The 17,383-nt window shown below is 42.4% G+C and overlaps 2 protein-coding genes across 3 annotated transcripts; both read right to left on the bottom strand.

Moving 5' to 3' along the window:
• Window positions 1–9,003: 9,003 nt before the first annotated feature.
• On the bottom strand, window positions 9,004–13,074 carry oard1 (O-acyl-ADP-ribose deacylase 1). 2 transcript variants are annotated; one of them, XM_084462095.1, is made up of 11 exons: window positions 13,017–13,074; window positions 12,635–12,742; window positions 12,344–12,509; window positions 12,200–12,258; window positions 11,681–11,793; window positions 11,458–11,574; window positions 11,033–11,243; window positions 10,737–10,902; window positions 10,593–10,651; window positions 9,769–9,881; window positions 9,004–9,660 (listed from the first exon to the last, which is right to left on the bottom strand). In XM_084462095.1, exons 1-11 carry the CDS (start codon window positions 13,041–13,043, stop codon window positions 9,549–9,551), a joined length of 1,251 nt encoding a protein of 416 aa, XP_084318221.1. In that variant the 5' UTR covers window positions 13,044–13,074; the 3' UTR covers window positions 9,004–9,548. The 2 variants fall into 2 exon arrangements, with proteins under 2 accessions (XP_084318221.1, XP_084318222.1); XM_084462096.1 differs by having other exon boundaries at window positions 11,033–11,222.
• A 1,233-nt stretch (window positions 13,075–14,307) lies between these two features.
• Window positions 14,308–15,837, bottom strand: guca1b (guanylate cyclase activator 1B; the record flags this gene model as incomplete). Its single annotated transcript, XM_084436044.1, has 4 exons — window positions 14,308–14,432; window positions 14,932–15,046; window positions 15,364–15,513; window positions 15,640–15,837. 4 exons carry the CDS (start codon window positions 15,835–15,837, stop codon window positions 14,308–14,310), a joined length of 588 nt encoding a protein of 195 aa, XP_084292170.1.
• Between the last annotated feature and the right edge of the window lie 1,546 nt (window positions 15,838–17,383).

Here is a 17,383-nt window from a genome sequence, read left to right as displayed (position 1 = left end):
CCGACACGTCTGTCGACCAATTCATCCACTGGAATCCCGAAGCAACACGCAGGTAGTCCTCCCTTTTCGCCATTTCCGTCGCCAACTGTAATGGATTTTAACTGATCTAGTCAAAAAAGGATTTACCAAGATTCACTCAAAAGGTTAAGTCTGGTTTATTGAGGAAACATACGAGTGCAAGGACTTTCTGGACAACGCAACAAGAGTGGTTTATCCAGAGAAGTGAAGCCTCCTGATCTTGGGCTGACTTTTATTCAAGCAAAACACAGGTACGGCGCTTCCAGGATGTGATTGGCTAATCCATTGTACGTCATATGAAATGGCAGGCGTGGCCGAGAATACAGACATGTGACATGAGAAAAGGCGGCAATTTCTTGGAGACAAAAGGACAAAGGATGGTTATTCTGGAGTAGACATTTCTAGGTGTGTGGACCTCCTGGAGGCCACCCTGTCTATGTGAACGGTTGAGGGAGGTGGTGAATTACAAAAGGAGAGAGAGAACAAAGGTTTAAGGTGTTTGGAATAGGCCAGATGTAAATTCTATAACAGGTCCACTGTATCAAACGCAGCAGTTAGGTCCAGCAGGACAAGAATTACATTATCACCAGAATCATTGGCCAGGAGGATGTCATTAAAAACCCTAAGTAGAGCTGACGCGGTGCTATGCAGTGTTTTAAAACCAGACTGAAAAACCTCCAGGATATTATTATCGTCAAGAAAACACTTCAACTGGGAATAGACAACTTTCTCTAAGATCTTTGAAATAAAAGGCAGCTTGGAGATGGGCCTAAAATTAGCTAACACAGTAGGATCAAGTCCAGGTTTCTTTAACAGGGGTTGCACTACTGCATTTTTAAAGCTTACAGGAACAAAACCTGAAGATAGACTGCTGTTAATAATGGCAAGAGCCAACTGCCCTATACTAGGGAAAACCTCTTTAAAAAGGTGAGCAGGGACAGCATCATGAGGGGAACCTGATGGCTTAATATGGCCAACCACATCCTCTAAAAACAACAGAGTCACACGCTCAAACATATTAAACACAGCAGGGCAGGGGACAGACATAGTTACCATAAGTTCTTCGCCGCCATCATGCTAGCATTCTGATTGGCTGGTACTCTTGCCTTCGTTGGTTAGCTTAGGGTTAGAGTTAGCCAATCAGGGGCTGAGTAGGGGCGGGTGTGTGCGCTGAATGGTCATTTGAATAAAGACACTTGAAAACCACTGCAATATGAAATGCAATAGGGAGGGAAAGTGAAAACATGCGCCCCTAGCGGATTTGTTCCTATCGGAGAGGAGTTTCAATGTAAACTCCCATAGACCGGATTTTCTAATAATTACTACGAAGCCATTTCGGTAAAGTTATCAAAACAAAAACTTGTGAGTGTCTTTACAGTAATAACCTACTAACTGTGAGAACAAACAGTATTTCGCCTTCTTTCAAATTTTGGAAATTGCTCCATTCGTTTCATAAATGGACTACAAAGCCGGGCGCGCTTATGTACGTCACTCATGAGAAAAATGTTGTGCTTTGCAATAGCGTCATACTGCAGCCGCTCGGACGTCACATGATGTCCACCCTCAGGCACGAGAGTTCAGGACCCCTAGATACTGTACTTCCGGCAACTGAACGTCATGTCAACGTCTTTTGTCACGTGGTGGCCTGAGGGTGGACGTCGCCTCTCATTGGTCGCAGACATTCCAGGACTGAGGGTGGACCTTCCGTAGATAGACCCTTCTCGTGCTTTGCGCCAGATTGCTCCCATCGGTATGAGACGAATGGTTGCAAATTCTACTCATTTCCAAGAGATCCCAAAGAGCTGGAAAGATGGATATGAATAATAAGTTGAGTTGAATTGCATATGGACAGTGAATTGCATATGGACAGTACGTTGTGAAATTTCATAACCAAAGCCTCCTATTAACGTGAGCTGATTAGGATGGTATTAGCTGGTCAGACTGGTCTTACCTGGTCTGATCCGCAGGTGCGCCTGGCTATTCTTACTGGTCCGTAACCCTAAACTTAAACTCGGTTAAACTCGGTGAGCTTCTTGTCTTTGAAATTGAGAGTATAACATGTTTTTGAAAGATTTTTCAAGGTGCCCACCCACATCCATTGTATGACCAAAACGGTGGTAGAGCAATTATCCGACTTTCTCAAAAGTGCTAGTTTTGTCAACGTTTTCATCTGAACCATTGTATATGATCATAAGTAACCTTAAAACAGGGCTAAACATGCATTTTCCCTTTACTACTCCTTTAACCCATAACCGTAATAGGCTCACTTATGAGGCTAACTCACCGTAACATGATATGACTGGTCCTTCATGCTAGCCCTGACGACACCTAACAGCCCCCCCTGCGTATAGCGGCATTTTTCTACATGGCCAGATCTAAAATGATTGTCAGCACGTGGGATGCACTTCTTGTTATTGCTGAAATATTCTGCCAGCCATGCAATGCATATCGGCATTTTCGTAGGTGTACTGATTTGTAATTTGGTTGTATTGTGTTAGATGTTAGCTGGTAGAGTCAGCAAGCTCGCAGAGGCACACAAAATTACGTCATGCATGCCGTATGTAGTTCTTTACCACCTTGTTACAAAAAATATATACATAATTAGGGCCCGAGCACTGGCGGTGCGAGATCCTATTGAAATTGTCTTACTTTCTTCTTCTTCTTCTGCTCCTTCTTCTTCTTCTCCCCAAATGCCTTTTTGGCAGCCTAAACATCGATGAAAACGCATGAAACTTTGCAGATACGTCAGTCCCGGTGAAAAATTAGTTATTTCATGGATGACGGAAATGGGCGTGAGAAAACGGCTCAAGAGTGCCCTCTGGAAAAATTTAAATGGTGACCCCCACCTTTCAGTTTAATGTAGGCGAACGAAATTCGGTGGGCATATGTAGTTCATCGAGACGCACTAAAATGTCTCTTGAAGCTATACCCAACATCCAACAGGAAGTCAGCCTTTTTGCTCTTAAAAGAGTAGTAAAGGGAAAATGCATGTTTAGCCCTGTTTTAAGGTTACCTATGATCATATACAATGGTTCAGATCAAAACGTTGACAGAGCTAGCATTTTCGAGAAAGTTGATAATTGCTCTACCACCATTTTGGTCATACAATGGATGTGGATGGGCATCTTGAAAAATCATTCAAAAACATGTTAAACTCTCGATTTCAAAGACAAGAAACTCACCTAGGTGTTAGTTGGCATTCTGACATATAATTCGCCATAAAGTAAGATTCTAGTTCATCTGGAAAGGCTTTTTAAAATATTTAGTATAGAACTATTTAGTCGCAGCACATATGTGTGTAAACTAGGGATGGGAATTTCGACTAATTTTAAAACCGAGTAACCTAACCTGATCCTACTCGAGTAACCGATTACTCAAAAAAAAGATTACTCAAAAAAAGATACCGTCCAGACAGAGCGCATTGAACCCCGGCCCCCTCGGAGGGGAATACGTTTTTTTCCGCCGTTATTACCGTGGCGGTGCTTTCATGTCTCGTCCATGCCCTTGCAAATAAACATATTTAAAAGCTGATGTGTGGTTGGATGCATTACTTATCATCAGATTGAATAACCCATAGGTTTTCATGAAGCTATCGGAATCGAAAAACGCAGCCTTTTAATGTGGATGCACTGCCCAGCTCATAGCCTATTAAGCCTATCGTTAGGCTACTCTGAAAACTCTAAGCCTAGCCTACAATATGCAACCAATTTACTAATATAAATTAAGTATTAAACCAAGCCTTTACTGCCGATGCCGGATAACAAGTGAATTAATTTTTAGCGTTATCTAAAAAGCACCGCGGCACTCACTGCCTATTTCCAATTTATTGGACAATAATGGATGTTTTGGCGTCAAGCCTTCATTAGAGAAATGTCCATGCAAAACTAAATAGATTTATTGAACAACAGGCCTATTCATTCAATATGTATGTATAGCAGGCTGGAAAACTATAGGAGTAGGCTATACGCGCATGGGCCTGTGCTGGTACTCGCTGTCTTTTTCAGCACCACCTCAGGGCTCATTACCAACATGATTAGACTACCGCTAAATGATGGGAGTGCTGCCTGGAGCCAGAGTACAAAGTCCACTCACACCACTGCCTACTATGCACAGTATACAGATAAACAAAACCAGAGACCCGGTACCAGCGTTTGATTGTCAAAACAAAACAAATGAAGTGGCATATACTGTATATAGGCTTAAGTCTATAGTTCTCTCATAGGCTACCTACGCTGTAACAGGTTTGAAAGTCCGAGGCTCGATCCATAAAATGCTTTAACACTATGCAAAACCACGGTGTAGTTTGATCCGAAAATGCTTAACAGTATGGAAAACCGAACCATGGACATCTAGCATTAGCAAGCCCATGGGCTAATTATTGCTAGTTTTTGTGACCACGTAACTTTGCACCCAAGAACTGTGTCCATGTAAATAAATATAGCTTTTAAAACGTAACCAGTTAGCTGGCTAGACAGTAATCAACTAGTAATCAGTCATCACTGCCCCTGACAACTGGCTGCATTTATTATTTTTACGATCGGTGCACTTTCAGATATTCCGTTTAATAGCCAGGCAGGGGTTCCCCCGGGATTCCCAGACAGCTGACGAGTCATGCCCTACCTAATATCTGATCAGGGGGTTCCCCCGGGATCCCCAGACAGCTGACGAGTCATGCCCTATCTAATATCTGATCATTGGTTGCCTGAAAGAGCCGCAGTGACGTTGGCAGCACCTTTCTGAAAAGTTGAGATGGCAATGTTTTCAAAACGCCTGAGCGCTCCGTATACAGCGCTTTTCTCCAGGCAGCCGCCAACGCTCTATCCTCTTTGGTAACAATTGAAAAAGGGCACAGGCGCTCAGAAATGCGCGCTTTCACGGCCAAACATGCCATATTGTATAGCCTTTAGATTAACCGAGTAGTATTTATTTTCCGACTAGCAGATTGCCTACTCGGGTACTCGAGAAATCGGTTAACCGTGCACATCCCTAGTGTAAACCTCCGCAAACTAGGTAGCCTAGCAACATAAACAATAAGAATAGATACCGTAAGTAGTTCCGCTTCCTGAATTCCCTCTGCGGATTGATCTACACATCTACAACGGTCGCTTCAATACAAGTCAATGGATTTCTTAAAATGATCAATAAAACCCTACAGGATTCATACTTTGTGGCGAATTTGATGTCAGAACACCAAAGGACACCAATTACACCCTCGGTGAGCTTCTTGTCTTTGAAATTGAGTTTAACATGTTTTTGAATGATTTTTCAAGATACCCATCCACATCCATTGTATGACCAAAACGGTGGTAGAGCAATTATCAACTTTCTTGAAAATGCTAGTTTTGTGAACGTTTTGATCTGAACCATTGTATATGATCATAAGTAACCTTAAAACAGGGCTAAACATGCATTTTCCCTTTACTACTCCTTTAATGTGCCATTTTTTTCTTGGCTGCGTTCTGAATCGCATACTTCTACTTCTTACTACCAGTACCTACTACAGCTGCCCTTAGAAAGTCCGTACTTTGCAAGCAGTAGGCATCCAATTGGGACATACTACCTTGTCATAACATTGCGTCTTGAAATTTGCCCACATCCGTCGCTGTCCATAACGCGACATTCGTCTACAGCTGTCACGACTCGCACATGTGACGCACATTTCCGCTGCGCACAGGATTGTGGGTCAGAATAGCCAGAAAAGCCTGCTGACTTGCATACTGCAAAATACGACCGAATGTAGTAGGACATCCTGGTATTTTTTCCATACTGCATGTGGCATACTATGTATTGGGACATACTACATCTTGTTTTGGCATACTATATAGTAGGGTAGTATGCGATTCGGAACGCAGCCCTTGTTTTTACCATTTCCATGCCTCGTACTTTAACGAACTCCTACAGATTTCATCCAATCAACTTCATATCCGATTTACACCAAATTGCTCACGCTTGATGAAGGTCGCATCCTGAACACATCTGTGCGCCACCTACTTTACAGGAAGTCCTCATAACTCCTACATACATTATCCAATTTACCCCAAATTGCTCACGCTTTATGAAGGTCGCATCCTGAACACATCTGTAGGTCAGTATTGAGTCATACTTATAGCGCCGCCTATAGGTCAAGCAGGAAGTCATCATAACTCCTACATACATTGTCGGATTTACACATTTCTCACGCTTCATCAAGGTACCATCCTGAACACATCTATGCTTCGGTATTGAGTCACGCTTACAGCGCCTCCTACTGGTGACAGGAAGTTTCTCTCAGTACTGGACACCGAAATAGCACACCCTTTAATGGCACCGCACCCTGACATGCGTGGGGTGTGAGGGCCCGCTCAATGCTGCTCGCAGCCCTAGTTCGGATTGTGATTGAAAATGAACTATGATCACCAGAATCAATAAAGTTTGTCTCCAAGTATATCATATGCATTCTACTAACCTTTCGATATAGACCGAGATATCATTTTTCAGAAAATGAGAAATCCCATTCATTCTCTTGGCATTAGGAACACTACCACTAGGGGGCGATGAGATTATTTTCCCTCCCTATTGACTCATCTTACATTCTATTTTTTTTAATCAAAATAATTCAAACTGAACTCAGGATTGCTTTACCACTTTGCATATTGAATTGCCTAAAATGCATTTTCAAAATGCACGACCAAATTGCACATTGAATTGCCAATTGCAAAATGCATTTCCATTTGAATAAAGAGGCCAAAAAACTTGCATGTTGAGCAAGCACTAGAAGACATGAGATTACTCAAATTGAATAAATACACCACATACTGTATAAACACAAAACGGCCTTAGCTAGCTCAATCTTGTATCAAAGATATCATCTGCTGAAATTATTTTCCATGGACAGCAACAAATACAAATTTTGCATGCTTTTTTTTTAGCATAGCACTAGCAACATCGACAAACTAACATTTTTAATGAAAAGGCTTGTGCTTATCACCCTTGATGGAGAGAATACCCAAGAGTACATGTAGTACATATGTGGTGTGATCAGGTAAAGCATTCATGATGAGTTTTAAAGCTTTATATTAGCATTAGCAGCTAAACTGCCAAAAAATGTTTAATTTCAAATGCCAGTGATTTTCTTTTCTTTTTTTCCAGATAACTGCAAATGCACCAACATGTGCCCTCTTCATGCCCAGTCAATTCAAGTACCCAGATTATTGTTGTAAAAACGTGTGTGGCCAATTATTATTTAAATACCAGTTTCTCTGCTAGCTTAGAATGGATCCTTTAGGCTAGGTAGACATGCACCATACAGTACATGTAAAATTTTGGACTAATCAGACAGTTTATTAGAAGAAACTTTGTATAGGTTTTGCGAATTCGGACAGGAATGTGCAACCTGTGAAAAAATCCATTATGGCTGACTTCTTGAGGCAAATTTGTTCTCCACGAGGAAAGACACAAATAGGCCTATACCAGGTTTCATACATTTTCATCAAATGTGGTGGAAATGCCAACATTTTGAAATTTGCATTTTGAATTGGTTACTGCATAGTGCACCTAGGGACAAATCATGTTTTTATTTCTGGCATAGTCAGTCATGGTCTCTATTTTCGACCTGTGATTTATAGCATTTTGGGTTTGGGGTAGATATTTGGATGCAGGGGATAGGCCTACACACTGACAGAAACCACACAGGAACCATGCAGACACCGTCATTATAGTAAAGATAATTAATTGATGACATGGTATTCTCGATCTTCACCATGGCAACACTGATGAGAACCACGGGAACGCGTAAAACCATATTTCAATGAAGGACAGAGTTAGGCTACACGGGAGTATTGCTTTACAGATACAGTAGATTGTAGATTTCAGTGATACAATAACAGCCCTCAGCCTTACTCAAGACCTCCTGGGTACATTCCCAGAACTCAACACAAATTACGTTCATTTATGAAATCGCTGCTAATAAAAACTGCAGATTGGCAGAATCAGTTGTACATCATCCACTCTGCACAGTAGGCTACATATAGCCTACACTACATGCACTGTTTATGCATACAACTAGAGATTTAGGCTACAGTAATGGTATGAAAATTTCACATCACGATTATAGTGACCAAAATGATCGCGATATTGTTAAAATGTGCTGAAAATATTAAAAAACTACAGATACAGACACGGAAATCATTTCGCCAAGTTTTAGATTGAAATAAAATAAGCAGCACTGTGCACTTTTTAAAAATAAACATTAAAATAATGTGTCTGGGAGACTGTTGCTAACTTCGATGCTGGACAGTATTTACACTGAGTGTTTCAAAGAGCAGAAATCAAACGGTTTTAGTGATCATTTTATCGCAATAAATCTAATTGAATTTTATCGCGGTTTATCATTATACCTGTGAAAAACTCCCTGCTGTGGGACTGACTCTGAGTGCACATGTAGCCTGCATTACTTCATAGACAGAGTTCGTTACTTTCTAAAGATTTTACCCCCCATGACCTGGTTAATCTACTACACTACAGTAATAATAATGAATACTAGTATACTATACTATTAATACTATACTATAATAATAATAATAATAATTTCTACTAGTGTGTTTAGTGTGCTTCGCTGATTAAGTAGGTTTCGTTATATACTTCAGTCTTTGTTGCCAGCATAGTTTACCTTGTAAATCTTATGTTCTTAGTGTTTTCATATTGCTAGCTAACTAGGCTACTATGGAAAGCTTAGCTTTAAGACGATGTTTATGTCTTATTGCGCCACAGACGGTTCGTATGCCTGTAGGTAGCATTTCATTTGTGGTGATAGAGCACCACCGTGTGGTCTTTATGCGTAACAGGATTGTTGCCAGTCTATTTAGTGTTATTTATTTCTCAGGCTGTTATTTCTACAATACACTTATTGGACTACTGTTCATCTCCCTTTCATAGGAAACCGTACACACATTCAGAATTTTATGGATATCTTAAAGACAATACAGCTACTGTACACACGCACTATCCTTCACAATACCAGTTATCGTTACATCCCTACATACAACAGGCTTCTTGTTGATTTGTAAAGGGAGTGGTGCTCATACCATGCATTCTGAAAAGATTTTTGTTTTGAGGGTATGAAATGCAAATGTTGATTTTGAAGTTAGATTTCGTCCCTGCAGGCCAATGTGACTACAGTACCATTACATCAGTCTGGGTTACATTAGTCATTACAGGCATCTCCCCTCTAAACAAGTGACAACACGAGCATAATCTAGTGCCAAAGCCAAAGTGCAAGAGTAGCAAAGTATAAAGCACTTTTCATTGTGAAAACAATCTTTAAGTGCTGAACTATGGTCTGCAATTTCCTCTTCACACAATCATCATCATCTTCATTATGATCAACCATCAACAGCAGATGGCAGATGTTCAGCCCCAGAATACTGTAGGAATTGATATGGCAAACGTTCCTGCAGATATAAAGTAGTTTTTAACATGGCAGAAACATTTAGTTTAATTTATTCATTCAAACATTTTATTTATTTAGGTTATACATGGATTCCGCCTGGCCTCTATTTCTCAGGAAGGCTGTACACGGTGATGTGGACGTCTGTGTGTTGGAAGACCTGCTTTATCATCTCAGACACTTCCTCCCACTTCAGTCGATCAAGTCCACAGCCAATCCTGTCAGGAGAGACACCGGCAAAACAAAACGTGTTGAATCACTATACCAGCCGATTCGAATAATCAAACCACTGGCACCTCTGCTACACAAACTCAAATCCTACTAACCGAGGCATGGATATTCTGGTTACTCCATGTTGACTGCAGAGGGACCTCATGTCCTCCAAGCTCAGTTTGAGGCTCTCATTGGTGGGCTTTTGACTGGCCTTCTTCTTTGTAATCTGCAAGAGAAGATCAGAAGACGAAATCTATATGGCCTTATTGTCATATTTATTTCGGTCTCATCTGGGCTACTATCATAAGATAAGATCATCCTTTATTTGTCCCACAAGGGGAAATTGCAATGTTACAGCAGCAAAGTGGATAGAGATAAACAAGAAAAAAAGAAAGCATAGATAAAATCTTGTTTCATGTCATACACTGTCAACATTAGAATGCAGTCATTTGTCAGTTCATTTCCGGTATGTGTGTGTGGTCTACCGGGAGCAGTGCTGGTTGAATAGTCTGATAGAGGCAGGAAGGAAGGACCTGCGATATCTCTCCTTCACACACTTTGGGTGAAGCCGTCTGTCACTGAAGGGGCTCTCCAGTTCTGTCACAGTGTTGTGCATGTTAATCAATCAATCAATCAATCAAAGCTTTATTTGTATAGCGCATTTCATACCCAGAGGAAACACAATGCGCTTTTCAGAGAACAAGGAAGGTGAGCATACGACCCACCCCTACATATTCCAGAGGGAAGCAAAAAAACAAGTATCACCCGGGGGCCAGATAAGTGAGCTGTAAAAATTCTTCCCTGACCTCTCTCAACAAGGCGATCGAGCAAGCTCCAGGAGTATGTTTGTCTACCAGCTAAGAACATTTATAAAGCAATAAATTACATTAAATTACATTTTCAGAGTAAGAGAGTTAAGTGACCATCAAATCCTTACCAGGTAGTACACTAAACGTTTGCCTCTCCTCAACACAGCGCACTGCCCTGGGGTCTTTTCTGTGAATATAGGACATTATTTCAGATATTGCAAAGAAACATTGTCTGACTGAGGCCAAATATAACTGAATCACACAGGACTGACTCTGCTTCTTCAGCTCCTCTACGCCACCAAAGTGTTTTCTGAACATGACGGCGATGCCGGCCCCCATGCGGCAGTCCTGGCTGATGCAGTGGGCCAGAGCCTCCTGATCAGCGCAGGAGAACAGGTCCCCCTGGACATGGTGGAGCCTCCACACGCATTCTGCAGCCTGAGCAGGAGAGGGCGGCGTTACACCCCAGAGAACAGTGAAAGTGAATCCCAGAGATTTCAGATTTGAAGGCACCAGCCTAGTAGAGTTATGCCTGTGGTCACGCTGTTGGCAAGGCTTTAAAACTTACCTTTGGTGGTCTGTCTGTAGAGTTGGTTTGTTTGTGTGCGGAGCTGGGTTGTTTGTCTGTAGAGTTGGGTTGTTTGTCCGCGGAGCTGGGTTGTTTGTCTGTAGAGTTGGGTTGTGTGTCCATGGAGCTGGGTTGTTTGTCTGTGGAGCTGGGTTGTGTGTCCATGGAGCTGGGTTGTTTGTCTGTGGAGCTGGGTTGTGTGTCCATGGAGCTGGGTGGTTACACAGATTCAGAATACATTTGCATAGCAGGAAGACACCGAGCTCGCTGTGTACCGCTAGAACCGTCAGAAAGGCAGGCGGAGGGTCATGTATGCTTTCAGACAATGAAAAGGTATAACTTAGCTGCTCACATTAACACAAAAAATGTAGATTTACTTATTAGGCTAGTAAGCCAGGCAGTCAGAGAATGTATCAACCACCTACCTAGCCATTTTGTCAGGAAGGCTGTACACGGTGATGTGGACGTCTGTGTGTTGGAAGACCTGCTTTATCATCTCAGACACTTCCTCCCACTTCAGTCGATCAAGTCCACAGCCAATCCTGTCAGGAGACACCGGCAAAACAAAACGTGTTGAATCACTATACCAGCCGAGTCGAATAATCAAACCACTGGCACCTCTGCTACACAAACTCAAATCCTACTAACCGAGGCATGGATATTCTGGTTACTCCATGTTGACTGCAGAGGGACCTCATGTCCTCCAAGCTCAGTTTGAGGCTCTCATTGGTGGGCTTTTGACTGGCCTTCTTCTTTGTAATCTGCAAGAGAAGATCAGAAGACGAAATCTATATGGCCTTATTGTCATATTTCTTTCTGTCTCATCCGGCTACTAGCATAAGATAAGATAATACTTTATCCCACAAGGGGAAATTGCAATGTTACAGCAGCAAAGTGGATAGAGATAAACAGAAAAAGATAAAAAGAAAGCATAGATAAAATCTTGTTTCATGTCATACACTGTAAACATTAGAATGCAGTCATTTGTCATTTCATTTCCGGTATGTGTGTGTGGTCTACCGGGAGCAGTGCTGGTTGAATAGCAGCAGGAAGGAAGGACCTGCGATATCTCTCCTTCACATACTTTGGGTGAAGCTGTCTGTCACTGAAGGGGCTCTCCAGTGCTGTCACAGTGTTGTGCATGTTAAGTGACCATCAAATCCTTACCAGGTAGTACACTAAACGTTTGCCTCTCATCAACACAGCGCACTGCCCTGGGGTCTTTTCTGTGAATATAGAACACTATTTCAGATATTGCAAAGAAACATTGTCTGACTGAGGCCAAATATAACTGAATCACACAGGACTGACTCTGCTTCTTCAGCTCCTCTACGCCACCAAAGTGTTTTCTGAACATGACGGCGATGCCGGCCCCCATGCGGCAGTCCTGGCTGATGCAGTGGGCCAGAGCCTCCTGATCAGCGCAGGAGAACAGGTCCCCCTGGACATGGTGGAGCCTCCACACGCATTCTGCAGCCTGAGCAGGAGAGGGCGGCGTTACACCCCAGAGAACAGTGAAAGTGAATCCCAGAGATTTCAGATATGAAGGCACCAGCCTAGTAGAGTTACGCCCTGGTCACTTGTCAAGGCTTTAAAGCTTACCTTAAGTTGTGCGTCTGTGGAGCTCGGTGGTTGCACGGAAGACATTTGGGTGGCAGGAGGAGACCTGGTGTGAGGCAGAGAGACAGGCGGAGCTCGGGTCGTGTATGCCTACAGGCAATGACAAAGGTATAGCTGCTCACATGAACATAAACGGTGCACATTTAGGCAGCCACCCGCAACCACCGCACCTAGCCAATTAGCTATAACGTTAAATGATGTAGGCCTAGACATAGCTTAAATAGCTCGGTTGTAATAATTCGATTCCTCCTACATTAAAATACAACAAACAATTTAAGCACTTGCTGGGGGTTCCTTTCCGTTTAAATAGCTATTCTATAGGCTATGGTTGATCACGCTTACTGCAATATGTTCAAGAACTAACCATATTTTGACTAGCACTGACTAGCATGACATGACTTCCTTATTGACAATTTCCTTCGACGTCACTGATGTTTGTTTTTTTTTTGCAGTTTGCATGGAACTATGAGTGCCGTAGCGCCCCCGTGTGGAGTCTAGTGATGGGTGATAACTAGAACAGTAAATACATGGGCCTCCTCAATGTCAATATATTCCCTTTTTTGAGTATCACAACTGACTTGATTTTAAATCACTATCCCTGAGCCCTCACAAAGCTGGCTCAGAAGCCTGGCTTTTGCAAAACCTGGAAACTATTAAAATCTGGAACATGGACTGAAGTAAAAAATATCTTTCTGGGTTTTACTTTGTACAGAAATCAGGGTAGCCAGTTTAATGGAATACCAGGTCTGAGAGCCTTCACCCTCAGCTTAACCTGCAGAGGTTGTTGCAATTTAATCATTAGTTTTGGTCTACACATTTCCACATGTACACAATTCATTTATTAAAGTTAAATTTTCAACATACACAAAAAGTGACATTGTGTAAAACAGAATTGCAAAGGGGCAGAATTTGTCAAAGACCAACAGCTTTTGTCAAACATCAGCCGTAGTGATACCCGGTTAGTTCAGCACAAGTTAAATGTCATTGCAACATAAACTTTGTAATCTTAGGGTTGTCTCTCATTTACTAAAGGACATAAAGAGAAATTCCCATTTCACTGCACTCATGAACACAAAGATTAAACACGATGCAATCTGAAGCAGTAAAACACAAGAACACCATGTAAACAGAAACCACATATCAAACACGGAGACATTAGGGACATTTCAAAGAAACAGTTGTAAAATTAGGGGCAGCTGGTGTGATTATATAGGGGATGAGGATTGAGGGACAGTCTGAGGGGTTGGGCAGTTTCACCCTCTGGACAAGAGTACTAAATTCAGGCCTACAGTAGCTCAGGAGTCAAGTCAATGTCAAATTCTCTGGCTTTTCCGACGTTCAATGACTTAGAAGCTGAATTTCTATGACCTGTAACGAACGGGAAAACTGCTGAAGAGCGGGAAGAGGATAAATGGGCGCTTAAAAAACAAGTAACCATAACAACCACTGAAATGTGTAAAATAATGCGAAAAATACTGCACGCAAAATATTACATTTTGATGAATGCCAACTAAAATGTAAACATGCTACAAACAAAATTCCCTCATATTCCATGACTTGGCCCCAAAAAAGATCCCAAATCCCCTGACTTGTCTGGAATAGACATCTTAAAATTCCATGATATTCCAGAAATCCCATGCTCTGTGGGAAATCTGTTAAGAGTTTGTGTTCCGGCGCCTGTCGTTCATCCAGTCACCAGGGTTGAGATCCATATTCAGCATCTTCATCACCCACTTGTCCCTCCGGGCCCCGTCCACGAACTCGTCCAGCGAGAGCTCCCCTGGGAGAGGAGACATGCTTAGAATCACGCTGGACCACGGAAAAACATCAAAGTCGTTTATTTCTAGTCATACAGTGACACACAGCACACGTGCAATGGGTGGCGACACAGAACACACACACACGCTGAAGCAGTCACCAATTAAATTCGTCCTCTGCATTTCTCATCTTATTCTCATCCCATCCAAGCTATCCTCCCCCAGGGACAGCCAGGAGCAGTGGGCAGCCAGGAGCAGTGGGCAGCCTCGTCAGTGACCAGGACCAAGTCCAAGTGCTCAGTCCAAGTCCTGGTCAGGGACTGGACTGAAGAGCGATCTGTTCTTCTGCATGTTTTTGTATTGGGGTTCTTGGGGGGAAACCCTTGTGAACACGGGGGAGAACATGCAAACAAAAGCCCAGGAGAACCTGACAACCCCGGGGAGAACATCCGACAGCGATGCACTGATGGAACCACAACGCCAGCTCTGTCAGAGGCAGCCGAAGATAAAGGAAATGCTCACCATCCCCATTTTCGTCCACAAGCTCAAATATCCTGTCGACCACCTGGTCAGGAGTCAGGAGATTGCACTCCTCATCCAGTTCCCCGTGACAGGCTTTCTTCATCCGGTAGATAGCCTGAGAGAGATGGGGAGGGAAGGGGGGGGCAAGGATGAGCAAAAAAAACAAATAACAACAATCTCCAACTTCAATTTTCATTCAACAGTGTGATCCTTTCACTTGTTGTAAGCATGGTAATGGGTGGGTGATGGTAAATATAAGTGGCTGTGTTTTAGTCATGATGCAGGTTATTCAAAAGTCCAGTGCCTCTTGAATCAGTTAAGACCCACTTATAGCTTATATATAGACTGTACCATTGACAATTAGGCCTGTGCAAGACTGTTGTTTTAAAATAGGCAACTTATCAGCCAGGACTTGAAAACTGTTGTCAATACCTCTACGATTTCAAGCAGCTCAGTCTTGTCAATGCAGCCGTTTCCATCTTTGTCATACATTTTGAACGTCCATTTGAGCTTGTGTTCCAGCTTGCCCCTCAAGACCAGGTTCAAGGCTGCAACATATTCGAGGAAATCTATTGTGTTGTCCTGTGTACAAAATGTTTTTGGGAAGAATTATTATTGTTGCCATAGATCAGGGTAGTTATATCATATGTATTTAAACTAGCTATTGCCTGGCTCTCTCATGACATCACACAGCAATAACCTACTTACTCCATTCTTGTCAAAGGCGCGAAACATGCTCTCAATATAGTCCGATGCTTCCTTGTTGCCTCTAACACCAAAGAAGTTCTTGAACTCGTGCATGAAGAGGGTACCGCTTGGGCACTCCACCACAAACTTCTTATACCACTCCTGCAGCTCCGCAACGTCAATTTCCTTGTCGCTATCTTCACTTAAACGTTGACCCATCTCAAAAGTAGTTCTGAAACACCTGAATAAGATTATTTAAGGTTGACGTCGTCTCTCATCTTTGATTCCACTCTTTGAGTTAAAGATGTCTCTCATGTTAGAATGCTATGCACCAGTTCCAGTCTTCACAGTAAAGGGTCGCTATTCTTTGGATGACCCAAACATGTCTTTGCTCTTCCAGGTATATCACCATAAATATACCACTGTTGAATCTGTTCACCCTGTCTCTAATATCAATGAATATGGTTCAGTGTTTTCCTAAAGACGGGAACAACGAAGCCGTGTGAGATGAGTTGGTGTGACTCAGTTCTGTAGCTTTTCCACTGAGGTGGTGAGATGGGACAGTGGCTGACTGATACGTCTCATTCAATTAGTTCAGAGTGAGATGATGAGAGGATTTGTCTCAGTCCACCTCCTGCACGTACTGGTGGTGTCAGTTCCATCTGCGTGAATGTGTGCTACCTAGTCTTACTAACTAGAAAATGGAAAGGCCAATTATGACAGATGAAGGGTAAATTAAGTGTATCCAAACATTTCATACAAAATTGGAGGTAAACACATGTGCCTGTAGACAAAACACACCTTGTGTATTAAGCAGTAATAGGAACAGTTGAAAGGGTGATATGGACGTGACGTCCAGGCCCCACTGGTACTTCCATGGGTTCTGATGAAACCCTCATTATTCTAACTGGAGTCAATGCACACGCCTTGCGTCTTGCTCTGGTCCAAACTATGACAACCCTCCCAATGCCCCCGGAATAACCAGAACCCACGACTGGCTGCACATTGGAATATTTCAGAGCAATAAAACAGTAAGTCTCTTCACGTATCTGGACCAGAGGACAGGTTCTGAATCTAGCATTATAAGCCATGTTGAAAGGTTATTCACGGTCATATACAACGGCCAATATCAACGTTTTGTCAAACGGTTCACTCTCGAGATATAGCCCGTCGCCGCTAACACACTCAATGGATTCATAGGTGCATAGACAAAATCATTCAAAAACACCATGAACTCTCGTTTTAAAAGACAGGAAACTCACGAGGGGTCACTGGTGCCCGTTGATGTTCTGACAAAAAAATCGCCACAAAGTATGCTTTGGAAGGTCAAGAGCCGCTTCCGGGTCACAGGTCTACCCAACAACAGCAACAACAACAACCAAGTGGAGAAGCCTAGTATTGCTTCGCAGCTGGTATTTCATTGATAGTGTCAGGTAGAAGTGTTTGTTGATCAAAACAAATATGGATGCAGATGAATCTAAACATCTCTGGCTTTGTTGTCAATATAAATCAATGGATATATAACCTGATCGGAAGCATACTTTGTGGTGATTGTTTTTGCCAGATGATCAACACCAGGACACCAGTGACCACTAGGTGAGCTTCCTGTCTTTGAAAACGAAAGTGAAAGAAACGAAAGAAAGTTATGGTGTTTTTGAGGGATTTTGTCTATGCACTTATAGATCCATTGAGTTTATAATGCTAAATTCCGAACCTGTCCTTTAAAGGAGTACTAAAGGGAAAATGCATGTTTAGCCCTGTTTTA

This window comes from Borostomias antarcticus, assembly GCF_949987555.1.
Source record: "Borostomias antarcticus genome assembly, chromosome: 3".
NCBI classification, from domain to species: domain Eukaryota; kingdom Metazoa; phylum Chordata; class Actinopteri; order Stomiiformes; family Stomiidae; genus Borostomias; species Borostomias antarcticus.
The sequence above is the reverse complement of the archived record's forward strand: the minus strand, read 5'-3'. Positions and strand labels throughout refer to the sequence as shown.

What these genes read in the sequence shown, in the direction of transcription:
- oard1 (XM_084462095.1), bottom strand. Translation starts at nt 13,043, where the DNA reads ATGCTAGTCAGTGCTAGTCAAAATATG. An exon ending in TCAGTGCTAGTCAAAATATG is followed by an intron (nt 12,743 to 13,016) that starts GTTAGTTCTTGA and finishes CATTGCCTGTAG; the next exon opens with GCATACACGACCCGAGCTCC. An exon ending in CTACAGACAGACCACCAAAG is followed by an intron (nt 10,903 to 11,032) that starts GTAAGTTTTAAA and finishes TCTCCTGCTCAG; the next exon opens with GCTGCAGAATGCGTGTGGAG.